Genomic DNA, 27,410 nt, shown 5'->3' with positions numbered 1-27,410 from the left:
ACTGCCTGCTTGGAAGGAGAGGTGCCAGGCTGTCCAGCAAAGCCTGGGATCCGTCCAAGTTAGGGCTGCCTCTTCAGCCCCAGAAATCACAGAATCCTGGAATATCCTGGGCTGGAAGGGACCCCCCAAGGATCACCCAGTCCAACTCCTGGCCCTGCCCAGACACCCCAAAATCCCACCCTGGGCATCCCTGGCAGTGCTGTCCAAACCCTCCTGGAGCTCTGGCAGCCTCGGGGCTGGGACCATTCCCAGGAAGCCTGGGCAGTGCCCAAGCCTTGCCCCTGACTTCTCCTGAATCCCCCAAACCCAAGTTATACAGCAGAGTGTAATCAGCCCGGGCTCCTCTTCCTGGAAAATGTCTCATTCAGCATCACCATCTCATTCTCTGGGACAACACATCAAACCACCAGCAACGACAACAAACAAATCTTTTTTTTTTCAGTTTTATTTTTTTCCCTGTGAAAATGCAGGTCAAAAACATTAACTTCAAGAAATCACAGTTTTATAAAGTGTCATTCATTCCATACAAGCTCCTCGTTCCAGCACCTTCCCCCACTGCCCAACGAGCTCCTCAGCTCCACCAGCAGGGATTTTTCCAGACTTCCGGAAGGAGCTGCACCACAAGAGCCATCTGTGTTTATCCCTCCTACTTGTCCTCCCCACCCTGAGCTGGGGTTCTGTCCTAAACACTCGTTATGAAACCTGACAGTTCCAGCCAAATTTGAACGAGGATAATGCAAATCTTCCCCGACTTTCTGCTGTCAGTGTTGCCTTCATCTGGAAGCCGGGTTGTTTGTGCCTGTCACAGCAAAGTGACAAGCCAAGGGAAGAGGAAAGTGTCCTGGCAGCAGGAGAGAGCCAGGGAGAGCTCAGGCTGGCTGGCAGCACAGCCTGGAGACCGTCCCAGAGGAGAACCCCAGCTCAGGGACTGGGAAGGCACCCGTGGTTTGTGGGGCTGCCGAGGTGTCTGTCCCCAGACAGGGACTGTGACACCACAGCCCACCCTGAGAGCAGTGACACGGCCAAGCTGCCTGGGCTGGGAACCTGCAGCCTCACGTGGGCACTTGTGGTGGCAGCAAAACAGGACTGAAGGCTTTGGACAAAACAAAGAGGGTGAATCCTGGCTAATGCTGCTAGGAGGGTACTGGGAACACAGACACCTCCATGGGCCAGGGGATGTCCATGGGCCTGGGAACACAGACACCTCCATGGACCTGGGAACACAGACGTCTCCATGGGCCTGGGAACACAGACACCTCCATGGGCCAGGGGATGTCCATGGGCCTGGGAACACAGACACCTCCATGGGCCAGGGGATGTCCATGGGCCTGGGAACACAGACACCTCCATGGGCCCTGCAAGGACACCCCAGGCCCAGGAGGGTTCCCTGCCCTGGTGCAGGTGGCCCGAGTTCAGGTTAATGCTGCAGATGCAGAGCCCAGGAGTGCTGCAGACAGTCCTGTTGCTCCCTCGCTGCTGCTCCAGGGCTCAATCCCAGTGCCTAGGCATGGAACTAGATACCAGCACATGGGAGCATCCCCCAGGTGACAGAGGCACAAGGTGCAGCCTTTGGGATGGAACCCACGATGCTTTGGGACTGACACATCATCACACACTCACAAAAACAACCAAGTTTTCCTCCTGTCCCCTTGGAGGAAGATCAGGAAAGGAGCCAGAGAGGCACTGAACCTGTGCTTGGCAGCTCATGGGAGCCCTGGAAGAGGCACTTTGATCCCTCCTGCTCCAGAGCTTAAACTCTTAGTAGTTTATGGCATCTGAAAAAAGAAATCGAGCCAAGCTCCCCCTTTCCCCACTCCCTCCTGGAAGACGTGCATAATGTGTTAATTATTTACTAAAAAGACTCTGAATGTGGCATAGTAGATATAATTAGGTGCCTATTTTGGACAATGTATTAAGTGCTTTAGAACAAAAAGTGCTATAAAAACTATACCCAAAGTGGTGACAGGTTTAATTTTTCTTCATGAGTTCCACTTTCCTATTACATAATTCTTATTACAAACTTGAGTTTTCTGATCAGGGATGTCACTGTCTGGTGGAGCAAAACCAGCCCATGTTCTGGGAGACCAAAGGGAAAGAGCATCCATTGTTTAAGGACTGCTGCTCCTCAAAAAGGGAGGCTCAGAGTTCAGCTTTTCCCAGCTATTTCCGAAGTGAACTTCCCTTGGGAAGACTGCCAGCACTGCTGCCCCATTGTGTCCCAGACCAGCACGGACCTGGCAGAGCCCACCTTGGCTTTTGGGAGCCTGCTCTGCCCAGGCTGATGCAGAGCCCCTGCTCAGCTGCAGCCTCAGAGCTCTGGAGAGCCACAGCCAAGGGAGGGACTGTGACTGCCAGGTGTGGCAGGCCTGGAGCAGCCCTGAGCAGGCTGGGAGCTCACACCTCCCTCGGGATCTGCTCTGGGATGAAGAGGGGAGAACACACCTGCCCACCTGAACTTGACCCGTGAGGTTTCAGTATGTTCCAAACATTCACAAATCAGTAAAAAAAAAAAAAACAGTTTAAAGCTTAAGGCATTCCAGGCCTAGCTGCTCATCCCACTCAGTGAACCCAGCCTGAAGTGAGGGGAGGAGTGGGAAGCCTTGTGAGGCCAGGCTGAGCTCACAGAACTGGGGCACTGGGTTGGACTGGGAGCTGGGAGGGAGATTTTTATAAACTCTGCAATTAAATTCAGCCCTGTCACAGCTGACAGAGCTGATGTCCCTTATTCCTCCAAGGATGGGACAGCGCACCTGAAGTTCCACATCAGAGGTGGGAACAGGATGGAGGAACAACCCTTCCACCCTCCCACCATGGAATTCTGTACCCTTCTCCTGCCCTGCCTGCCAGGGACACCAGACAGAGCACCAGCTCCTCTGGGACCTGCAGGTGGGAGCTGCAAGCAAAGCTCTTTCTGGGAACAAATTCTTTTCTCATTCAAGAATGAAGCAACTGTGGGGAAGGGTGGGAGGTGAAACCAAGAGCCAGCCAGTGACTGCTGTGGATTCTCCCCATGCAAAAGGCTTGAGGTGGAGATAATGCTCCCCAGAGCATACAGAAATGTTTTTTCCTCCAGCTGGAAAGAAGTCAGCCAGCTCCTCTTGGCACAACCAACCCCAGCTACACTGAGGGCACCCAACCTCCTCCTCTGGGCAAGCCCAGCAACCACCGACCTCGCCTTGGAGCAAGAGCAAGGGTTCTCACCCCATGGCCCTGCTCTCCTGAAAAGCACGACCTCCTTCCTCTGAAAAACGAGGAATTTCCACCTACCATTCTCAAGCTCTAACACAACCAAAACAAGCAGTTCCCACTGTCCTGGGGAATGTCTAAGCTCAGGATATGTCTTGGAAGTGGATCAGAGCAGCCGACAGAAGCGAGGCCCGAGGGCAGTGAGCTGTGATCCTGCTGCAGCACAAAGCCCAGCCACTGCACTTGGTGCTCCACGGCAGGGAGCTCAGAAGCTTTTGCAATTCCTCCTTTCACAAGGTGCAAACCTCCGAAGCAGGCAGGGCTCAGGGCCTGTTCTCCAGCTGGCCGTGCTTGACGCGCCAGGCCCAGCTGACGCTGCAGTCGGGGGCCAGGGTGCACTGCAGCTCGATGCCAGAGTCAGGCACCTCCATGTTGTAGTGCACAGGCTGCCCCTCCTTGGTCACCAGGCTGAAGGCAGGCACGGGGATCTGGGGGGAAGAACACACACAGGGCTCAGTGGCACTTCCAGAACATCACACCCGGCTTCCCAAGGCAAGAACAGCTCCCAGGAGGGGCACGTGCTTGGCAGGAACATCCTGAACTCCTCTCATAAGGAAATGCCTCAGAACTGGGCTGGGCAGTGCCCACCCTGCTGCCAAAGTGCCTCCCGAGCTCTGGGCCATGGTTAGGGGGTCCTGAGCTGCCCATGTTTGGGCACCTGAGCTCCTCTCCAGGTATTTTGCTTTGTGATGGCCACAAGAACAGAGTCTGGAGAGAATCAGCACCACTGGAACATTTTTTGGACTGGTGCAACACCTTTTAGAGACAATCCCATTTTACACTGAGATCTTTTAGATCCCGTTTTACACTGAGATGAGTCACAGTCCCACAGACACTGCAGAGTTTTTTTCAGGAACAGCCAAAGCAGCCTGCTGTGAGGTTCACAAGAGTGCTTCAACATCTCCAAGAGAACAAGCTGAAAGCACCCCAGCCAAACACAGCTCCTTTCCCTGAGCTGATGCTACTCCTCATGATGATTCTTCAGGGAGAGGGGAAAGAGTTTGTAATTGAGGAGAAGGATTTTTTTAAGCTGCAGCACAGAATATCTATATTCTATGATATAGATCCTTGTGCTCACTCTGAAAATTGGCACTGGATTACAATTCAGCTTTGGTACTAGGTTTAGGCTGGATATTAGGGAAAATTTCTTCACTGCAAGAATGGATAAGCATTGAAATAGGCTGCCCAGGGCAGTGGTGGAATCACCATCCCTGAAAAGGTTCAAAAAATGAGTAGATGTGGCACTTGGAAATATGGTTTAGTGGGCCTGGTGGGATTTGGTCAAAGGTTGGACTTGAACGTCTTCTTCAACTTAATTTTTTCTGTGAATGATCCAGAAAACATCCTCTGGTACCACACTCACAACAGCAGCACTGAGGTTCTGCTTCTAAAGGTGTCCTAAGGATCCCTGAACCACTCCTGGGTCTCTCTGGCATTCAGGGGTTATGAGGGTGCAGAAGGGAAGAAATCATTCCTCAAATGATGCACTGAACTCCAGTCTGTGTCTCACCTGGCTGCTTATCCCCGTGGCAATGTCTCCCACCTTTGTCCTGTGGAAATCCCTGATGTGCAAATTTTCTCCACTTAGCAACTGGATCTGGATTTTCACTCCTAGAATGCACAAGAGGTTCTTAAATTTCTGCTGAGCCACAAGGACCTCACAGCCCACAGCAAAACTGACTGACAAGGCACACACATGGGGAAAAGCTCATTTTTGTCATTAAGGATATAATTTATGTAGGTCTTTTGCCGAGCATGGAGCTTGCTGCAGACAGCAATGACTCACAGAGCAGAGCTGCATTTAGAAGAAAGCAGCTGAAGGGATGCATTAATTTGCACAATATGCCCTCAAAATTCTGGGTAGATGTTTGTGGTTATAAAACATTCCTTGCACATGGAAGCTGCATGAAGCAGGACACACAGGCTCTGTGTGTTCAGAACTTCCCTGGATTTTACTGTACAGACCCATCTGTGACTGGGGCAGACTGGGCCTCCTCATAACCCATCTTTAGGGGTGTCTGTGCTGGCACAGCAACTGAAGGACAAAAGGAGTTCAGAAACTCCACATCCAGCTTGTCTAGATGGTGAGGAAGTGATTGCTGGCCATTTCTGCCAGCTGGGGGGTGCAGACCCACCGTTGAAGCAGCTGGGGGTGTCCGTGGGCCGGCTGCGGCTCAGCAGGTTGTTCCAGCTGCAGCTCTGCCCCTCTGCCTGGCTGTTCCACGAATGGATCCCAGAGCTCATGGTGTCCCTCAAGCTGTGAGAAGCCTTCATGGAGTTCTGCAGGAATAAGCACAAGTTTGTCTAAGGTTCTGAAAGAAAATGAGCTGGCAGGAGATGAGCATTAAAATAAGGTCAGGAGGAAAAAGGTGGAAATCCACAGGGATTTAAGGCTGGGTGCTAGTAACATTTATGTGCCATCTGGGAAAGGGAATGGATAGCAGTGCAACAGTGTGCAGACATGATCAGATATCCTCAATAGTTAAATCAATAATGAGCTGAAAAGCTGGGTGAGAAAAGAGGGGTTGTACTGACTGGTAGGAGAATTAAGCATCAGTTAAAATATTTGTCACTTACTGACATTAGAAACACCCAGGAAAAGCAATTAACTGTACAAAACCAACCATAGACCCTATGCTGCTGCACTGTTGGAAGGGCCTGTATTGCCCCAGTCAATCTGACACCAGCAGATGTCTGAACCAGTCAAAACCAAGTTAAAGGTATGGCGTAGGTGTTAGTGGGAAAAACCAAGCAGAGTCAGATCCCACACTGCTCTGTGTGTGTCAACAGCTGAGCTGTGCAGAACTCCCTCAGTCCTCCTCAAAAGCACTGGAAGACTCAGAAGAGAGACAGAAATAGGACACAAAGCTGCTCCCAATCAGAACTGACTCCTGCAGATGCCAGAATGCACAAATTGGGGACTCAGTGTCTTTGAAAACTGTGATTGAAGGGCTTTTGTCCTTCCCTGGTCCAACACAAGGCTTATTCAGTGTTCCTCACTGGTATTCCCTACCTTAGGAACACCAGAGAGCAAAGCAATCTACCTGAAATTGGTAAATGACTAAGACTATGTATTCAGTACTGTCAATGGGTTAAAATAAGTTCATGGAGAATAGATCCATAGGCTGGGAATGAATATCCAAGATTTGGGTCTCTGTTTTCCTGTCCTATTCTCCTGGTCTTTCCCTAACCTCTCACTGGTGGCCATGGCCAGGAAGAAGACCCTGCACAGCTGCTTGGTACAGCTCCTACTTCCATCACTGCTTCCCCAGCTCCCTTCTCCTGCACAGACAGGCTTGAGGCTGCTGAGATTCTCTGTATCCACACACTCGAAGCTTCTGGCGAGGATACAGCACAGGAGAGCCTCTGGAGGAAAGGATCCATGCTGGACAGGGAACCAAAGCACAGCTACAACCCTCAACACCCCACTGGGCATGAGCAAAGCTTTCTTCCCAAGGTGCTCCCCAGCAAATTGGGTGTCAGAAAGAAGCAGCAAAGGTGAGAAATTCCAGATTTTTGTTGGTCACAGCTTCCAGTTTTCCCGAGGGGACCAGCCAGCCACCCCCATCCATCCCCACTCACCTTCTCACTGGCATCTGACACAAAGGGGCTGTCGATGCTGAGGCATGAAAGCATTTGCTCTTGCTCTTCCAGAGAGTAAGGCTGGGAAAGGCTGTTCAGAAACAGTTCTGCAGCAGAAGGAAGAGAAGGGAGACATTTCCAGTTTTTCAGGGAGACATTTCCAGTGTTTCCCTCCATGCCTCCCTGCTCTAATCACAGCTCTGCAATTAATACCCAAAGCTTCTTCAGCAATATTTAATGAACATTCATACTGGTGCCAGCAGAGCCTAACACACAACTCTGCCATGCAGAGGCCACAGGGCACTGTGACACAGGGAAACTGAGCCAAGAGGGGATGGATTGTGCAACAACATGCAAAATAGCACCCCAAATTTACCAGTTCTTGCCCATTATGTCACCTGTGAGATTCATCCACATTAGATTCCACTTTCAATTCATCCACATTATCAGGGAAAGGTCAAACTCATGTACTCAGCTCTCATAAGTATCTGGAGGTTTGTACTCCCTTATCTGGACACAAGTACTTACAAATACTGCAAATATTCCTGATAATATCCAGATATCCCATACATAACCAGCTCTTACAATGCTGCTGAGACCCAAAGCCATTAGAGAAAGAAGCTGCCCATCAGTAACCCCTAAAATTCCTCAGTTTTCTGACACAGTTACAATTCAAACCATTCTCTTCCTAATTTCTTTCAATTCAATCAAAAAGACTAGAAAATATGGGAGAAAAAAAAAAAGTGAAATGTGGAGTTATACTGGGGCAGTGGAACTGGACAAATCACTGATTTCCACACTGAATTTACTGCTGGCTTTCAAACTCTGAATTGCTGTTGCAACCAAATTCTTTGGCTGATGGCTGTAGGTCTTCCAATGCCCAGAACTAAACAGTTGCAGGCTGATTTTAACTGCACTGCTTTGCTTGACATCTGCCATTCCTTTATTTTTATCCTGGCTTACCTCAATTAAAAAAAAAAAATGTTTGAACCTAGAATTGCAGATGAAGTTGGAATTCTGACACTGTTTACACAGTGCAAACAAGCACTGAAAGAAGCTGCTTTCCAAGAGGTTCCTGCACCTCTCTCAGAAGGTTCCCCCCTGTTCAGGAGGAAGGAAATTCTGTTCACTCCCTTTGTGGCACATTTAATTGGTTAAGAACTATTAGTTTTGGTAGTTTGAAGGAAGTTTGAGCAATTTGTGTAACGAGAAAGGAACTATGAGCAAAATGACATCCAAGCTGAAAACCCAAAAATGACTGTCAACAAGCCAAGAGAAAGCAGCTGTATTTTTATCCTGCTCTCAAGCAAAAGGAGCTGAATTCCTCCCCAGCCCAGTGCTCACCAATTTCCAGCTGCTGAAGTTCTTGCTCTGAAATGGTTGTGGCTCTTTCCACGTGGCTGCAGCTCTTCAGGGGCAGAGGAGTTGAGGAGAGGGGTGGGGGATCACAGGTCTCAGGTAACTCCTTGCCCTCATTCCAGTGGGGTCCCTCAACCTCCTCTGTTTGCTCCAGAGATGGAGGTGGTAGGACTGGGCTGCCACAGGAAACTTTGACTGACAGTTTTGGGTCAGAACCAATCTCAGAAACTGGGCTCACTGTGGGGGACAGGGATGTCTGGGCACTGTTTTCTTTGTTCAAAGATAAATGTCTGGGCTCTCTGTATTCACCTTTCCAGGGGCTTCTCACACCTCCCACTACAAAAAAAAAAAAGGATACAAACATTATCAAATAAAGCAATAAAAGAGGTAAAAGTTTTCCTTTGCTGTAAGAATTTTTGAAGCACATTTGCTGTAAAATGCCCAGCTTCTTCAAAAGATAAAACCAGATCACCTCCACAAATTCTTGCTGTATTACAGAACCACTCAGCAGGATTAAGTTGAAATAAATTAGTGATGTGTCAGGGGCAAGACTGAACCACAAGTATGAGTTACAGCTAAGGATGCAATAAACCCCTGCTTGCAGTTGTGCTGCACACCAGGCTCTCCAGACGCAGCTGATGCTTCAGCTGACAGGAGCCCTGGCACAGCACCTGAACAAACCCACAGAGAGCTCACCTCCTTCAGCAGAGAAGGAAGAAGAGCATGTGACAACACACAGGAAATTATCTTTTATTTGGGTGACAAACACTCGGCTGCAGGCAGAAGCCATCAACCCAAAATAGGCATCAATGCTGTGAAAATGATATACTGGACAATAAAACAGACTGGCCCTTCCAAAAGGAACAGCACCAGCAGCTCTGCCAGTGGGAATATGAAGGTTCAGCTGCATCAGTTACATCAGGACATTTCTACCTTCCTCGAGTGCCACGCTGGTCTTAGTTTTGAGCTCTGATGCAGATGCCCTCTGCAGAGGCTCCTTCTCCAGCCCCAGCTTAATAATCTCAGCAGTGAGAGGGTTGCAGGAAGGTGGAATTTCCCTCACAGGAGGCGGCTCTTTAGCGATCTGTGTAACAAACAGGAAGTGAAAGAGGTTAGACCAGAGAGGCTTAATTTGATTTCAGGAAGGTTCTTCCCACCCCAACAGTGTTTCCAACTGAAATGAAAACATTAAGTGAGACCTGAACAGTAATTTTATTACAGCTGAATGGCCCAAAAATCACACCCAAGTCATGAGCAGGGCATGGAAGAACAGCCCAAGCAGAGCAAGCACAGGGAAGGCTCAGCTCCTGTCAGAGGCCCAGCTGGCTCCCAGCCACCCCCCCTGAGGTGAGGGCTCCCTGGCCAGCAGTGACAAGCTCTGGCAGCTCAGCTGCAGAGAGGCTGGGTCACTCACCTTCAGGCACAGAGGGTGGTTGTAGTACTGGGTCCAGGGGTGGCAGCCATTGAGCATGTGCAGCATCATGCAGCAGCTGCTCCACACGTCCACCTTGGAGTCACAGCGCTTCCCCATCACCACCTCCGGGGCCATGTGGGTCTCTGTGCCAGGCACGTAGTTCCCTGAAACCATCCAGGAGAAAAGTCACTGCACGCAGCCAAGGGAACTGCTCCAGTGCCACTGCTAGGAGGCCCAAGGCAGAATCCCTCTCTTTTCAGCTAAAGTGAGACATGTCAGCTTGGCAGGATGGAGTGGTTTGGGTGGGAAGGGACCTCAAAGTTCATTCAGTGCCACCTCTTGCCATGGGCAGGGACACCTCCCACTGTCCCAGATGGCTCCAAGCCCCAGTGTCCAGCCTGGCCTTGGGCACTGCCAGGGATCCAGGGGCAGCCACAGCTGCTCTAGGCACCCTGTGCCAGGGCCTGCCCACCCTGCCAGGGAAGAACTTCTTCCCAGTATCCCATGTGACTCTGCCTTCTGGCAGTGGGAAGGCATTTCTCTTGCCCTGTCCTTCCAGGCCATTGTCCCCAGTCCCTCTCCAGCTCTCCTGGAACCCCTTTAGGCATTGGAAGGGGCTCTGAGGTCTCCTCTGAGCCTTCTCTTCTCCAGGCTGAAGAATCTGAGCTCTCCCAGCTTTTCTCCATAGTGGAAGGGCTCCACCTTAACCCAAAAACAGTATTGTGTGCTCTCAGAAGCTGTTCCCTCTCAGACCCATCCCCTACAAGGATAAAACTTCTCTTTCAAGCAAATCTGGGAGGCAAAACATGAGCTGGACTTTGGAAAACCTGCCCTTCTCTTTCCACATCTGCATGAAGAAGCATGGTTAAGCTTAATTGTCAAAAAAAAAAGGAATTTTGCTTTAGTGGAAATCAGGACTCTTTCCTGCTATTTAGTGAAGTTACACAACAAGTCTGAGTAGGATTTTAAAGTTACAGTGTGGTTTCCTGCAGGGACAAAACACTGAATGCAGCATGCTGACATAACTTTACAAAAACCCTTCTAGCCTGGGAGATCAGGACCATCACCTCCCAAATTTCAGGTCATTTTGGCTGTCAGTGGGATGCCTCACAGCAATACCAATAAATGAGACACCCCGAGCAGTTGCTTGCAAATCAGCCACATGTAAATGTTCATGGGAGAGAATGAGTCAGAAGGGCAATTCCTCAGAAGAGCAGCAGCAAAGCCTCACCTGTGACCAAGCACTTTCCCAGCCCATCTGGGTGCAGGTGAGCAGAGTGGCCAAAGTCACACAGGAGGGCCCTGCTCCCATCAGCCGACAGCAGCACGTTCTCAGCTGCCAACAAGAAGGGTTCATTAGTCTCCTCTGCATCAGGAGATGGGGAAAACACTCAAAAGCACCCACAGCTACAGTTGTCTAAGCCCAAAGGATTTATTTCTCCTGTCACTGGCTTAAGCAAGTACAGAGCTGTAATTATCTCTTATAAACTATCAATTACCTGCCCTGGAGATTCTTGTAGCCCAATGGTGGGCCAGCCTGGGCAAGCAGCTTGGCAGACCCATGGGGTGACAAGAAGAGGTGACAAATATGATATTCCCAGCAGTCTAGAACCAAGGGAAACTCTAATTTCAAACATAGATCTGAAAATCTAGTAAGTAGATCCCATAATTTAAGTAATCCCATAATTTAATCTCCAAGCAGTTTGCCTCTTCTAAGAAAAGGGAAGAACAAGGTACTTCAAAACACTTTCCTACCTTTGACATCTCCATGGAGAATGTTTTGAGCATGAAGATACTCCAGACCCTCTAACACCTGGCCCAGGTAGCTGAGGGCTCTGTCCTCTGGCAGGCAGCCACTCTGTTTAATGAGCTGCCCTAATGAGCCACCTAGGAAGGAATCCAGGGAGTTCATGTTATCTTATCTTTAAATTCTCCCCAGCATCATTAGCATCCCTGGTTGTTTCCATTGAAAAAATGAGATTTTCCAGGTCTGACAGCACTTCTCTTCCACACATGGCTCTGTTCCTTTTGTTTGTTGAGTTTTTGTTGCCCACAAAAACAGGCCTTGTTCATATGGTTTTTTGCTTAGTGTCAGTTTGACAGTGCTGCTTTGGAGCAAAAGCAAGTGCTCTGTGATCACAACAGGCAATTCTAGGTGTTACTGACCACCACTCATTCTTCACAGCCTGTTTTCCATGGTTCTGGCCAGAAAAAGAGGACCAGGCAATGGAATCATCGAGGTCTGCTTAGACAGCCAGGGCAGTGAGCCCCACCAGGAAGCACAAACCAGCCCCAGCTGTGTTTTACTGTGAAAAAGACACACCTTGAACTGGAATAAGGCAGGGCTGGGAATCATTCCCCCCACTGCAGGGATTACACACACCCACCCCAACCCACTCGGGAATTCACACCAGGAACATCCTGGTTACATTGAGGAACTAACAGATTCTGGGGAAGGAGGAAAAGGAGGTCAATGTGCACTGGACAGTGCCAGTGGTGCTTCCCTGCTCACCCTCCATCAGCTTCATGAAGATGGTGACCCAGGGACCCTCCTTGACAGCGCCATAGAGGGGCACCACGCTGGGGCTCGTCACGGCCGCGCACGTCGTCAGCTCCTCGGCACGGAAGTGTTCCAGCTGCACCTACAGGAACAGGGAGAGCTGAGCCACTGCTGGCAGGGATCCTCACACAACCCCCCTCCCTGGGGGCTGTGAGACAGCAGAGACGGGTTACTTGGGCTTGATGGTCTTGGAGGTCTCCTCCAAACTTAATTCTGTGACCATCCCAAATAGAACTCGGGGGGTGCAGCCAGAAGTGGAAACGCTCGGGGTGATAAACCCTCATTATCTAAGGGAAGTGAAAATCCACCACAAGAGATGCCAGCTTGCAGTAACTCCAGATTACAGCTGAGGACAAGTACCCCTTAAGAGGAAGGTAATTTCTGTCTCAGTAAAAAGATAATTTTGACAACTGAACATTCTGCTTTTATGAAAGAGAGGGGAAAAAAACCCTGGGGATGGTGCAAAACTTGGCAAAAGTTCAACTCCCCCAAAAGAGGAGGGAGTACAAAATATGTCCACAAGCAGTGATCTGCATCATCACCTTGTTAGGTGGTGCTCATCCTGCAAATGGTTAAAGAAAAACTTTATTCACTAAGTTCAGCCAAACTAAATAAAACAAGAATTTGCTGAAGTCCAGAAGGAAAACATGAGTCATGAAGATTCTGGTGGGAAAAGATGCATCATGTTTCTTCTCTGTCAGCAATCCAGCTATAGCTGGTTTTCTTTCATCTCAGGAATTTGGAGAGCAGGTGCTTCCAGCACCAAGTCTGGTGAGAGAAGGTGAGGTAGTGGCCTCCTGTCACAGGGAGGCAGCAGGAACTGGAGACAGCTACTCATGGAAAATTAAATAGAGCATAGAAAAGTGTCCAATCTGCATATTAGAACTCTCTGCTTTCAGAGTGTGATCTAAGAAGATGCATTCCTGATATAAAGAAGCATCATTTATCCTTCAGTAATTAGGGGGGGAAATGACATTTTGAAAGACTTCAGCTTCTCCTACTTTCATGTTTCCCTTTTCAGCACAACCATCTTCCTTCCTGAAAATACACCCCACAAGGAACAGCTATTTCTCCCAAGGCTGTGGATTTGTCAAATGGATAATAGATTTAAATAGCTACACAGTGACAGGAAACAAGCTGGTTGTGTCACCACAAGATTTCACATCTGAACTGAGAGGATGCAGAACAGGAATTAATTTTCTACATGCTTGAGAGATGTTTGTTTCTATAGCTGACAACTGAATGGTTATGAAATGGTTAAATAAATACACACACTGGCTTGTCTTGACTCTTACATCTTTCCTCAGGGAGCACGGCAAGCTGGGCCCAGTGTGAATGGGGGGAAAATGAACATTTTAAACTGGAAAACGAAAGTTACAGTTCTTTTTGCACATAATATTTTTGTACTCAAGGCAAACACTTCCCACACAAAGTTTTCTAGTGAAGCAATGTGAGAAACATCAGTTCACAGAGGTGATGAAAGTATTCAAGTGTAAGTTCAAATAAAATAGTTTACATTTTCCTCATCTCCTTGCATTATCCCTGTCTGCATCCCTGAGGCCCCCACAGCAGCCCACAAATCAATGCCCTGATCCAAGTTATATTCCACACACTTGCTACATCATGTGGCAATGGCATATCCTGGAGTACAATAGATTATAGTGCCAGCTTCTGGAAAAACACATCCCTTGCTGCATCTGGAACAGCATCACCTCAGAACAATGTGCCAGCATTGCAGCTGACACTGAGGAGATGAAAGCTCTGTTTTCAGATCCTACTGACTGCCTTGGGTTTTTCCTACTTTATTCCTTTTTCAACAAGGCAATAAATACCTGCCATGTAACCACTTAGAGCAGACATGGTTTCAGATAAGAACAGTCAGATAAGAGACAACCCACACAGCTGTTGCTGCCCTGCAGTCACTCACAATCATTCAGAGAGCTCTACTCTTGCCTCAGCACCCAGGATCCTTTTCAGCACACTTTAAAGCCAAATAAGTTTTTCTTCTGGCTGCTGAAGCTTGGTCCCTGTGCACATACAGCTCCTCCAGCTGTTTCTCTGTCTGCCACCCCCCAAGTTTTTCTTTGGACACAACAGCAGCAATTCACTGTCACTGTACAAGGCCCTAAAGAGGGAAGAGATTTCTCTCCATGTGCTGTCTTGTGCCCTTCTCTCACACAGAATTACCTTCTTGGCAGCACACTGAAATCCTGTCTGCTTGTCCTCTATTTTGTACACCTCCCCAAAAGAGCCAATGCCCAAGGAACCATGGCACTTGGTCCAGTGAACCTCTTCTCGGTACTCGTAATCCACCGCCTTCAGCTTCTGCAAGTCCAAGCAGAAAACAAAATGAAGCAAGAAAGAGACACTTAAATGTTGAGCTGCACAGACAGAGATCAACACCCTCAGAAGCAGCACGAGGACAGATACACAGCACCTCCCCAGAAATCTCAGTACAAGATTACTTCTGTCACAGGCTTGGGGTGAAACCATATAGGATCAACCTACTTGATTTCTGTGGGCTCTGTTGGATCTAATTGAGTGCATCCCACTGCTGAAAAGACAGAAAGGCCACCAGGATTTGCATGGCTTTGGAGCCCTGTGTTCCTCCCTTCTCATGCAGGACATAACTACAAAGCTGAATCCTACAACTAACCCAGATTCCTGTGACTAAATGCAGACACTGTGTGAAAGCTTTTCTGCAGTCAGTAGATGGAGACTGCCTCAGGTGTCAGTGTGAACACATTCAGGCAGGTAAGGGACACCTTGAACTCCACAGACCATACTGACAGGGTCACACTGACCCCAGGGAAGTCCTCCAGGAGGACTTTAAGGTGTTGAGAGAGAACTGAATTCAGAAGAAGTGAATCATGTCCCTAGGATTCAAATGCATTTCTGTGCCCAGGCCCTGTGGGATGCTGCAGGAGCTGCTGGTCCCAGCAGAGGCACAGACTGGCCTCCTGCACCTCCCCTTCTGCCCAGCCCTGGTTTCTGTCACACTCCGGAGCCAATAAATATTGCAGCCAGGCTGAACAGATTAGGCTCTTCCCCAGCAGACAAAGGACATGGTTGAAGACTGACTAAGCACAGAACCACTGCTCAGAGACAGGCCTGCATGTCTGGTAACTGAGCATAGCATGGAGCCAGCAGTCTGAGACAGGCAGGGCTTTAATTCCTGCAGAAAACAACTCTGCATTGTTATCTGGCAGCTTAAACCAGATCCAGAACCATTCAGAAATTACACTTTTAGAAGCAAGCACATGGATGCAGATTATCCCTCTCCCAAAGCCCAGGAGAAACTCTGCCTCCCACACTTCAGAGTGGCTCAGATCACCTCATTCAGCAGCACGCCTTCATTTTCACTTGCTTCATGGAATTGTTCCTTCAGCTCCAGCCCACCTCCTCTCCACGTCTTGGCCAGGCTGGCCAAATTCTGTGGTTCACCAAAACTCACGCTCCCCTTCAAGGCATCTACCAAATATTCTTCCACAGAAAGCTTGTCTGAACTGGTTTGCACGGACTGGTTGATGCATTTGGTGAAATTATATTCTAAGTTTAGGCCTGATAAGTGACTGTCTTGATAGTTGAGGTCACCATGGAAGTATGTGTCCAGAGCATTCTGCTTCATGGCATGGAGAGGAGTGTCCACACGTGGGAAATGGGGGGGAAGGATGTTGTAGGGAAAAGGATGGAGAGTCTCAGGCTGGGGAACAGTGTCCCTCTGTTTCCAAACATGATTAAGGCACTGAATTGGGCTGATCAGCTTGTGCAGTTCAGTTTTGTACTGGCTCCTTGGGGAATGGAGTTTGCCCATGGACAAAGGGGCATGAGCAGGCTTCTCAAAAGACAGTGGATCATAGCCCAAGTCCTTGTTAAATTCAGGAACCCAAAAACTGTTTCTGTAAAGATTACTTTGGTGGGATTCATCCTCCTAGAAAACAAAATCAAACAGCTGAGCAGGAACCTCAGTACAAACACAAAATTCACCCAAGAGCTGTTAGGAGTTTGCAGGGACAGTACAAAAGGAAGAATCTCACCTGGACAGGAATTGGGGTGCAGCTCTCCTGTTCTGGAGTTCTTGGACTTCTCCTGCCAGCAGCCACAGGCTGTCCTTTCAGCTTGGATCTTTTCTTGTGCCGCTTCTTCCTGGCCCTGCCCCGGTGCCTCCCTCTCCAGGTGGGTGCCATCCTGCCCTCCGTGGCATGGGCCACATTGTTGGGGATGTGATCGAGGCTGTCCGAGCGGCTGCTGGGAGGCAGAACAAGCAGGGCTCTGAGATGGGGCAGTGCAGGCACAGCTCACATGGCACCTCCAGCCCTCAGAAGGAAAATTAGCAACTGTGCTAACTCAACAGAGAACTAAAGCACAACTTCTTGCCTTCCAACGGGGGTAAGTTCAAGGTTCAGGCCCAGCAGCACCTCTGGCATTGTATAAAAGAAATGTCAGGGTGTGGGGGAAGCAAAACATTGAAGTGTTCCAGGATTTACAAATTCTGGAAGAACAAGACTGGAATGGAGAGTCACAGAATGGTTTGGGTTGGAAGGGATCTTAAAGCCCACCCAGTGCCACCCCTGCCATGGCAGGGACACCTCCCACTGTCCCAGGTGCTCCCAGCCCCAGTGTCCAGCCTGGCCTTGGGCACTGCCAGGGATGCAGGGGCAGCCCCAGCTGCTCTGGGCACCCTGTGCCAGGGCCTGCCCACCCTGCCAGGAAACAATTCCTAATTCCCAATACCCCACCTAACCCTGTTCTCTGGCAGGGGGAAGCCATTCCTCTTGTCCTGTCACTTTGTCCAAGTCCCTCTCCAGCTTTCTTTTATGTCTCTCTTTTGAACATAGCAAAGTAGAGGGGAAAGCACTGCATGTCTCTAGGCTGCTCTGAGACAGTTTGTGGTTGACTTCTAGTGAACACAGAGATGGATAAATGCAGTCTATTTTAAAAAATATTCAAATTAATAAATGTTTTCATAATATCAATGCCTGCTCTAATTTGAAGGAAAAGAGCTTTGCACAGAGAAGAGGGATGACTAAGAGCACTGAAATAAAACAGCTTCAAAAAGCCAAAATGTGCTGGCTTGTAAAGCCCAATACTACAACATGATTTCTAAGAATGAGTACAGATATACACAATACTCCAGCTAGGACAGAGAGATGAACTCTCAGGAGGGATATGTGCCTGCAGTTACTTAGGCTCAGAAAGAAATAGTCCCTAAGATTCTTTTCAACTCAAACCATTCTGTGAGTCTATGATTCAATACCAATCATAGGAGTTAGATTTTTTTAGAATTAAGCTCCAAGAGAAAACAATTTGATCTTCAAAGGAAGCAACTGTTCCATTGACTTGGAGCAGTTCTGATACATTTCTCTGCCTTTCCTGATCAGCAATGCAGGGCACATCCACTCTCTCCATCTTTTCCTGATGTCTTAGTGCTAAAAGATGCTATAAGTAGAGTTCTTGCTGATGACATCAGCACAGTGCCTTGAGTCTGAACACACAGCTGGTGTGCATCCCAGAAAACCCCAGATCCCACATAAAATCCCTCAGAAATGGGTCACTTTGCACTTCAGATGGTTCATGGAATCACATCATAAAGCCACTGGGCAGTGTCAAACCACACACCCCACAAGGGGTCTGAAGCCACCAGGAAACAGGCAGCACCAAATTCTGTACCCAGTCACCCATTTCAGGGTGCTGGGGCTGCCTGACAGGGCTCCAGTGCATAAGAAAGCTCCAGGATGAGCCCCAACAGGAAGATATTCTTCATGAAGAACAAGCAGCTCATTCCCAGCTGACTCCAGAAAAGCAATTCCCAGGCCTCCACTTGTCCACCACAAGTGTCACTGTCCCTTTTACCATTTCCAGCTTCTCTGTGTTCACAATTTCTGTTGTTGATGCTGTCATTAAGCAAAGATTCTCTCATCCCCTTTTATCCTTCCAAGAAATTAAGCTGTTCCCTTTTCTGAGGACTCCTTCTAGCAGCAGCCCAGGTTTCACAGAGCTTTTCAGCAGATGGTGTAACAGTTTCAAAAGCAACAACACAGTTCAGTTAAAAAAGATAGAAAATTTCTCCTTGGATCCTTCTACGTCAAGCCTATGAACCTTAAAAAAACCCAGTCATTTCAAAGCAAATTTGACCATTCAGAAACAGCCAGAAGGCTACAGGGGCAGTAAATCTGCAGGCATTGCCAATAGGACACAGCAAGGTGCTTCAAGGGCTTTGTGCCTAAACTTGTATTTTTTCCTGATAGGAAGATGTTTTGGGAAAGACACATTCTTACCAGGCCTCAGACTGAAGAGCTAATTCCAACAGGAGTGCTATTGGAAAAATATTTTAAGTGCAGAGAGCCAGGGTGATTTGGAACAAGGACTAGTCAGAAAACAGCAGTGAAGAGGGGTGTTTGCATTAAGAGGTCTCTCACCTGTAACGTTTACTGTGGGCAATGAAGGATCTCTCTGACAAAGTGGGGCTGAACTCCTGACTGTTTTCACCTGTGGGAAAAAAACCCCAGGATCATCACTTGTCTTAAACCAGGCAAAGTCTCTCCTGGTAACAACTGGACTCCAACAGCTCTACCACTGTGCTAAATGAGTGATCCAGACAATCACTGCACAGTCATGTCACACCACCCACACTGCATTCTTCCTCCCCCACAATTAGAAGGCTTCCCAGCTATCTCCTGATCCCCCAGCTCTTTCCCAGATGACAGCTTTACTTTGGTTTCCTCCTCTTTATCCCCTCTTTTAAACCCCTTTCAGAAGACAGCTAAGAACAGGTGGCCCACAGGACACAGATCTGGTTGGAGGTGCACAGGCCTCATGCTGGTCTGTTATTTATGCTTTATTCAGTGGATCCTGCCACATTATTAGGAGATTTCATGAGCTTCCTAAATAGAGTCTGGGATGTGTCATCAGCTCCACCCCACAGGGGATTACAAATAGATGTGGCCTCAGCTCTCCAGGAGCGCCGAGGGAGTGAAATCTCATCCCTCTGTACACATTCCTTTTTCTCAATGAAGCGCAGCCCGCCCTGCTACTCACATTCTGCTTGGGCAATAATAGAAATTGATGCACAGCCTCCTTCTGTTTCTTCTTTTGCTGTTCCTCTGGTGATTACATCATTCAGGATTTTCCACTGACTGTGAAAGATGACCTTCTTTGAATCTTCTACTTTGCAAACACTGCTCTGCTTTTCACTCACTGTCTCCTTCAGCCCCTCAGCAGCCGTGAGCTCCTTTTTGTGCTTGACAGCTGGATCAGGAGCTCCTTGGCATGCAATTCCCATCACGGCCATTTCCCAGCTTCAGGGAGACACTGAGCAAGACAGGAAAACAAAACACTTGTCAAAATCCTTCACAGACAGAAGCAGCTTCAAGTTCATGAGAAACAGGAGGCTCCTGAAGGCATCATAATTAAGAAATAATTCAAATCAAGGTCCTGCCCATGTTCTGAGCTGGATAAGAACCCTGGAGTACCAGTCTTCCATTTCTGACTTGGACCACTGAAGATCTGAATATTCAACATTGTCATGACTGAAAGTATACAACCACACAGGTTGCAGAGAAATTTAATTCTTGGTATATTCCCTTAAGTATAAACAGTGAAACAAAGGAGAAGAAGGAACTCCCATATCACTAAACGGGAAGAATATTCATCTCCAGAAAAAGGGAAGACATGACAGTTCTCCTAGAGTGCACCTGGGGGGAATGACACTGTGCTCTCACACCACATGAATGGCCATAAACCCAGCTAATTCCTTTTTACCCTGTGCTCAGTCATCCTCAAAGCCATTCCTCACCCTCCCTCAATGAAGCCAGGCTTGACTTCAGGCAGCCAACCTGCCCACCCAGAGACTCTCCCTCACTCCCCTCCTTCCTCTACATCACCAACAACTTCTGCAATCCTTGCTCAAGCCTGTCAGAAGTGGGGCTGTTACAGTCAGGATCCATGGAAGTTGGTGTGGGATAGAGCACAGTGATGGTGCTGGACAGACCCCTCTGCCTGAGAGCTGGGGAGGGGATCAGCACAAACCAGGAACACAAATGGAGCTCCAAACAAGTCCCAGCACAGGCCAAACCTTGGCCAATTGGCAGCACAGGGGGAGGTGGAAGAGAGCTGGGGATGGAAAGGGAAAGGCATAAAGCAGCATGGAAGCAAAGCACTGAGGGGCAGGATGGGGATACTCAGGGGTGAAAATCAGCAGTGTGGAGAGTGAAGAGTTCCCCACAGCATGAGCCCCTGGGGAGTACAGCTTTGGTAGCCCCTCACCTTGGATTCTGGAGAAGTTAAACCAGTTTTTTGCTTACAAACCACAATGTGCTCTGTTGCCCCTTAGGTGCAGAAACCCCTTCCTTGTGCCAGTGTAAAACCTTAAAACTAAAATTTCCACCCTTAAACAACCCATGGAAGTTCAGAAACCTTGAGCAATGTACATGGGAGTTAAGCACCACAAACCCAGGATAGGACAAGGAGGGACATTTTAACAGAGGCCAGGAAAACAGATATCAGCAGCACTACAGGAGCACACCTTGGGGCTCATCAGCTTCAATCTGCACAAATATTTCTTATTTTTTTTTTCCCTTTCCCTTTCCTTTTCACTTTCCTTTTCCCCCACCTTGAGCAGCTGCCTGGGGCAACAGGACATTTACTCCAACAGGCTCCTGGCAACAGAGATGAATCAGGAAAATGACAAAACGAGTGGGTGCTCCATGCCAGAAGGACCACCAAGGAAAAGGGGAGGCATTTGGGAGCCAAGTGCATGAACCTTGGTGCTGTGAGTCACCTAACAACCTGGCAGGTATACAAGGAAAGTCAACAATGACCACATTCAGCGGCCAAACAGAGAACAGCTGCTGTGCAAAAGAAGTGCTGATGACAGTATCCCACTCATTACGGCCGTCCCGCTCCCTCTCCTCTACAGAAATTATGTCAATTCTCAGTGCTGTAAAATAATCCCTTGGAGCAGCAGGAGCAGAGCCTGCCAGATGACTAACCCAGCCACCAGTGACCAAACTGACAAGTTCAGGGTTATTTTTATCCTCACTCTCTCCTGACTTGCATTAACTCTGTCTCTCCTTGCCCTCCCCTCACCTTCAAGGTCCTTCAGGGCAAACCAAATAATACATAATTCTACAAGTCCCTCCTTGGCTGAGTCAAAGGAGAACAGAGACAGGGGAGAAACAAAACTGCAAGTCCTTGTTGCCCTCTAAAATGGCAAAGAATAACAAGGAAACATAACTGAGATTAAAGTCAACAAAGCTCTGCCTCACTTGCAGACTCAAAGAGACCGAGGCAGCAATCGTGAGCAACGGCCTCGACCCGGGCACAGCTCAGGCAGTTTAATGTGTGACTCAGGTCTGTGGGGCTCTGCAGGACCAGAACCTGCATGCCCAGCCTGCTTTAACTGTTGCTGCACAATTTTCAGTCCTTGGAAAAGTCAAATGCCAACTATTTTTATGGTGTGTACAGCAAAGCATGGTGGGCAGAAGCTGTGATTAAAAATAAGCAATCAGAACTTTTAAATAGTTTTTGAAGTGTAGCTTCTGCCTGGAGAAAAGGCTCAGGGGAGACTTTTATGGCCCTCTACAGCTCCCTGACATGAGGCTGAAGCCAACTGAGGGTTGGGCTCTGCTCCCAGAAAACAAGAGACAGGACATGACGAAATGGCCTCAAGCTGTGTCAGGGGAGGTTCAAGTTGGATATTGGGAATATTTCCTCACTAAAAGGCTGGTCAGGTACTGGAAGGGGCTGCCAAGGCATTGGTGGAGTCCCCACCCCTGGAGGTGTTAAAAAACCAAGCAGACATGGCACTTCATGATATGGCTTAGTGGGCATGGTGGGATTTGCTTGAAGGCTGGACTGAATGACCTTGGAGGTCTTTTCCAAGCTCAGTGATTCTGTGATTCAGAACTGAACAGGCCTGACTCATCTCTGTGCATGTGGAAGGGGGCTAAGAGAGGTGCAAAGAGCTCCTGAGTCCCATGAATTCAGACGCAGGCACTCGGTCTCTGCCCAGACCCACCCCACAGCCCTTCTCCAGATAAAAGGGAGCCTGGGCAGCAGCAAGTGGGTACCAGAGGATCCACAGGAAGCCCACTAAGAGCAGGATTTACCCACGTGAGACACTCTGGAGCTGTGGTTCCCCTGCCTGTTTAGAGCTCCAGGATGAGCACAGCTTCCTGTACAGACCCAGGGACAGACAAACAGCATGAGGAGCTCCATGGTCCTGAGCTGGGGGGTGCCTGTGTCCCACCCAGAACTGCTTCTCCTCTCCCTCAGCCAGCTCACTTAGATACAGCTCACTTAGATACTCTTGATTTCCATATCCTGGACTTTCTTCCTTCTGTGGACATGTGATGGGCTCGTTATTTTCAAGGCAGAAAGGGGAAGTCAGGTAATGCTGCAGGAGATAAGAGTGGATACTGCACTCCTAACCCACAATGGGCTTTTGATACCAGCTTGAAGCCTGTTTGCTCCTTATCTTCACTAAGGGTTTACTCACCTTGGGTTAGCTAATGTTAGTTCCCACTGCTGTAAAACAGAAAGTGTGTTTTTACAGAATGAAAGCCAAACAGTCTCAGTTGTGCTGTGAAGGCACCGCTCTGTGGCAGCTCCTCCCTCAGCTAAGTGTGGGAGAAACTAAAATACCGGATAAGGTCACCTGAGACTTGAAGGGAGTCAGAACTAATGAGATCCTAAACATTATTAATGTAAGAGACAACCACGTGCTTTCTGCTCCTTTAAAATCTCCTCCTTCCTTCTCTAAACAAGTCCCTCTTCAGCTCTTCCATCTCAGCTGGAAGATGTTTGGAGCAGGGACCTTAAAAAAGCATTTCTGTGTGTCATGAAGTCATTGTGAGACAAACTCGGAGCTGGACAGGAGCTGTGCAAACACCTTTCCAGCACTGCACCACTCCACACCACAACATGGGATCCTGCTTGGTGTGCCTGGCTCCACTCCCCATGGACAAGGGCTTTTGGGAGAACTTCACTTACTGCTTTGTGGATCAGCCCATACATTTAGTCGAAAAAGACTTGGGAAAGAACTTTAAAACACATGTAAGATTTCCTAAGTCAGCTTTCACAGAATGGAGATTTCTTCTCATCTGAGTGTACTCATTCAGCAGCAGTTTCACACTGACATTTAGTTTGAAGGCAAAGAAGAAGATTAAAAATCATGTTGTCTCAGTGAGGTTTCCCACTTCCTTATGGAGAGGAGTTCTGTGCACAGAGCACTAACTCAGGTTGCCCTTGCAGCTGCTGCTGGTTTGATCAAACACAAGGAGCATTTTTAGCCATGTTGCTTTGCTGACCACCACAACAAAGCAACAGCTGGGAAGAGCCAGGAATTTCTGCATCATTAGAGCAGGGAATGTCAACTGAGAAGAACACCACACACCTTTTGGGGACCTTCCAGTCTTAACAGCTGTCAGTGAGCATGGCAGAAAGTGCCAAGTCTGTAGCCAAAAGAACCTACACAGGGTATTAGGTGCAAAATCCTTGTGCAAAGCCACCAAACCTTGTCAAGGAGGAGGCTCTTCCAAAGGAAAAAAAATAGATTATACTTGTTATACTTGTTACATGGATGGATCACATTAAAAATTTGGTTTGGGGCCAAAGGCATGTATGTATACATATATACTTTATATATATACACTTTAGATAGATATAGATATATAGATGGAAGGATTCAAGGCCAGGTTGGACAGGGCTTGGAGCAACCTGAGACAGTGGAAGGTGTCCCTGTCCATGGCAGGGGGTGAAACTGGATGAACTCTCAGGTCCCTTCCAACCCAAACTATTCCATAATTATTTGTACAAGCCCTTCAGACCCTGGGCACCACTGCCCTCCATCCCTGCCTCAAGGATGCCCCCCATGGGCTCCCTGCCTGCACGCGTTTCAGATGGAACTGAAATTCAGACAGTTCCGGTTTTGGCCGAGGCAGTTTAAGGCCTGTTACTGTAGCCCAGGCCTGGGTGGAGATTTAAACTGCTCTGAGCTGTCAGCAGGACAAGTTTCAGTTTGTGTCAGAAGGGACTTAAAAAAATCAGTTGTAGCACTCAACAGCCCCCCGACCTCAAAACACACTTAATGCTGCTTTAAGTGCATGTCTAAGGGGGATTAAAAAAAAATACTTCCCTTGTGTATCTAAAGCTCCAAAGTGAAAATAAATAGAATGCCTGACTGATTAAAATCCTGGTGAGTCAGAGCAGCAGTTGCTATTCCAGGGAGCTCTCAGCCTTCACCCCCCCTGCGATAAGCACTGTGACCCATCCAGCCATCCCAGGGGCTCCTGCACAATCCCCTCTGGTCCCTCTCTGTGCACCCACAGATCCACCTGAGCAGCACCAGGGAAAGCTGAAAAGCTTCTCCCTACAGCACCACGAGCTCTCTGTTTGAAGCACTGCACTATCAGCCCTGTGTAGGAGCACGTCACATTACAAACGATAGGCAGTGTGTAAACATGTTCTTTAAAGTGGTTTGATAGTAAATAGTCCCAAATCCTCTTTCAGCCACTGGTGTTGCTTACTGTAAACACCACGTTAATGAGCCTCAGTTGTTTTTTTTTTAGTTGCCAGACACTAAGATATTGCAATAGTTTGGTTACCAAATCTGCAGGGAAATATTTGACTGGGTTTAATCATCAGCAGATTTCTAAAAGCACCCAAACACACCTTTATCCTCATTTCCTCGAGGACAGCCCCAGCACAGCTCACCCCTGAACAATTCTTTTCATGTTGCTGAACACAGATATGAGCACCACCACTTGCCCAGAGTTTTCAAACACTGCCACAAGCCCATTCACTCAGAGAATGGCTACTTTTTCTCAACCCCTTTGTAAACAAGGAGAACAGAAATAATCAGAACAAACTTCAGCCTGATAAGGGTTTGCTTCCCAGCTGTTCTCACAGAGCTCTCAGGCCACTTAACAACACCATGCCTTTGACAACCCACTCATGAAGTTATTTCCTAAACTACAACAAAATTATACAATAAAGCACCAAAAGGGACAACTTTTGACACACCTGAGAATCAATTCTGCCCAAGCAGGTGGAGCCAGGCTGTCACCAGTTGTTACTTTACACTGCTTTGCAGCTTTACATTTCAATCATGTTTATAAAATCCATGGGGAAGCAGTAAGGCTGGGATGCCTTACTGGCAAAACCAACCCAAAAGTTTAGTTAAATGTAGTATGGATAGAAGCAGTTCTACATTATCTTTATTAATGATTGGTCCTGCCAATTCAGTTGTGACTATAAAATCAAAATATGAACTGATTGGGATGATTTCTAACTGTCCAGCCTGAGCAGACTCTCATGAGACAAACTCCCACACAAACTGTGGAACAGAACTGCCTTTAGGCAAGACAAGATCCATTTTCTTCAGGGCTCTGATGTCACTAAACCCTGATCAGCAGAGCCCACTCTCCTGCAGATGCAATTCCCACATAATGGGAATTGTCTGTCCCTCCATGCATGCTCATCTCCCTCCCCCAGCATCTCTAGGCCCCTTCCTGGCTCAGGGCTCTTTTACTCCAGCCAGCTGCTCATCTCAGAACCTGGAAATCTTTCTGTCCTCCTGGCTTCGATCCCTCTGTCTCCACCAACACATCTGACACTTGCCAGCAAAGTTCAAAAGTCACAGAAGGAAAGCTGATTCATGGTCACTTTGCCTCCATCCTCTTGGCAATTATAACAATAATTCAGCACCTCATCACTGCTACAACAGCTCTGCTTTACCCTTTCCCATTTAACACGGAAAGAAGACTCAGGACAGACTCATTAACTTCAAGTTCATTAACTCTAGTGGTGTTGGATCAGAGCCCACAAACCCTTTAGGTTTTCAGTTATGTTTGTTTGTTATGCTCCTTCACAGCTCTCTACAAGATTCAGCCTCTTAATACAGTTAAAATTTAATAGTTAATAGCAAATGACTCATTCCCAAGGAATCCGGTGGCCATGCCAACAGATTTCAACTGAGGTAAAATGCAATAAAGCAGCTCACTACAGACACACTCAATTCAACTATTCTTATCACTAATGTCACAGCACAGAAGCGCGAATTATTACTCATAAAAGCCTTTAGAAAGCCAGTTGAAAAAGAAATTCAGACTTTGTTTATAGGCGCTGGTTTCAGACTGCTGTGTCCTACATGTGCGAGCACTCAACACATGTTTCTAATGTAACCAGTTAAAGCTGACAGGAAGCATCTGAGATCAACCACAGCAGCAACTTATTAATCAGCAAAGAAACATATTAACCTTTTGCTAGGAAAAAAAAAAAAAAAAAGAAAGAAAAAAAAAGGGAAAAAAAAGAGTTGGGCATTTAGCTGTGTCAAAGAGACGCTGGGAGTGAAAAGCACCGGCTGGGTCAGGTGAATTAAGGTCCGGCTCGGTTGTGTTGTGATGAGCTCTGCTCATCCTGCCTCCTTCTCCCCTCTCCAGGGCCAGGGATCAGCCAAGTCCCTGCACCGGGAACGCGGGGCACCGGGAGTTCGGGGGCCTGAGGGGCAGCGGCAGCTCAGAGAGCCGGCCTGCCCGGGCCACCGGCAGCTCAGAGAGCCGGCCTGCCCGGGCCACCGGCAGCTCAGAGAGCCGGCCTGCCCGGGGCACGGAGAGCTCAGAGAGCCGGCCTGCCCGGGGCACCGGCAGCTCAGAGAGCCGGCCTGCCCGGGGCAGCGGGAGCCGCAGGCTCGGGAAGGTGCCGGGCAGCAGTGACATCCACGCTCCGAACACCCACACACAGCGCTGCCAAGGGAGCGGCTGCGGCGGGGCCCGCAGAGCCCATCTCCCGCTCGGAGCCCCCGCCCGGGCCGAGGCTCCTCACGCGCTGCTCCCGCCGGCAGCCGCGGAAGCTCCGCCAGGCCCCAGCGGGCAGATGCACCCCGCGGCTCCCAGACCAAAGGCCGCACCCCGGACCCGCATCCCGTCTCCGCGGCGGGGGGCCGGGCCCGCACCTACCGCTCCGGCTCGGCTCAGCCCGCACAGCCCGGCGCGATCCTGCCGATCCTGCCCGGCCCGCCCGGCACAGCCCGGCGCGCCCCTCAGGCCTCTTCGGCAGCTCCCGCTCACTGACAGGCGGCACCCAGCCACGGCCCCGCCCCTGTCTCCGCACAGCCAATCACCGCCCCGTCTCGCCGCACGACCCCACCCCTTCTCCCACCACTCCCAATCACCGCGCGGTCCTTGCCCCGGCTCCGCCCCCCCCGGCGCGGTCCCGGCCCGCTGGGTTTCCCAGAAGTGGGCGGGGCTT

The 27,410-nt window shown here is 48.9% G+C and overlaps 1 protein-coding gene across 6 annotated transcripts; it reads right to left on the bottom strand.

Annotated features, from left to right (window-relative positions):
• Positions 1-427: 427 nt before the first annotated feature.
• MAP3K14 (mitogen-activated protein kinase kinase kinase 14) lies at positions 428-27,240 on the bottom strand. 6 transcript variants are annotated; one of them, XR_010350788.1, is made up of 18 exons: positions 27,119-27,240; positions 19,200-19,472; positions 18,581-18,650; positions 16,199-16,409; positions 15,496-16,092; positions 14,349-14,486; positions 12,114-12,243; positions 11,357-11,488; positions 10,833-10,937; positions 9,602-9,765; positions 9,121-9,271; positions 8,173-8,523; positions 6,829-6,935; positions 5,382-5,526; positions 4,757-4,857; positions 1,345-3,674; positions 1,205-1,256; positions 428-1,160 (listed from the first exon to the last, which is right to left on the bottom strand). XR_010350788.1 is itself a non-coding variant. In XM_064399726.1 (16 exons), exons 2-16 carry the CDS (start codon positions 19,450-19,452, stop codon positions 3,510-3,512), a joined length of 2,820 nt encoding a protein of 939 aa, XP_064255796.1. In that variant the 5' UTR covers positions 19,453-19,472; positions 27,119-27,240; the 3' UTR covers positions 428-3,509. The 6 variants fall into 6 exon arrangements, 3 of the variants coding, with proteins under 3 accessions (XP_064255796.1, XP_064255798.1, XP_064255797.1); XR_010350787.1 differs by having other exon boundaries at positions 1,205-3,674; XR_010350786.1 differs by having other exon boundaries at positions 428-1,256.
• Positions 27,241-27,410: the final 170 nt, after the last annotated feature.

This window comes from Passer domesticus, chromosome 27 (genome assembly GCF_036417665.1).
Source record: "Passer domesticus isolate bPasDom1 chromosome 27, bPasDom1.hap1, whole genome shotgun sequence".
In the NCBI taxonomy this organism is placed as follows: domain Eukaryota; kingdom Metazoa; phylum Chordata; class Aves; order Passeriformes; family Passeridae; genus Passer; species Passer domesticus.
Note: the sequence above shows the minus strand (reverse complement) of the source record. Positions and strands in the feature narration are given on the sequence as shown.

Excerpts from the sequence above, each read along its gene's own strand:
- MAP3K14 (XM_064399726.1), bottom strand. The coding sequence starts at position 19,452 with ATGGCCGTGATGGGAATTGCATGCCAAGGAGCTCCTGATCCAGCTGTC. Across the intron at positions 9,272-9,601 it reads ACCACCCTCTGTGCCTGAAG|ATCGCTAAAGAGCCGCCTCC; the intron begins GTGAGTGACCCA and ends TTTGTTACACAG. Across the intron at positions 3,675-4,756 it reads CCACGGGGATAAGCAGCCAG|ATCCCCGTGCCTGCCTTCAG; the intron begins GTGAGACACAGA and ends TCTTCCCCCCAG.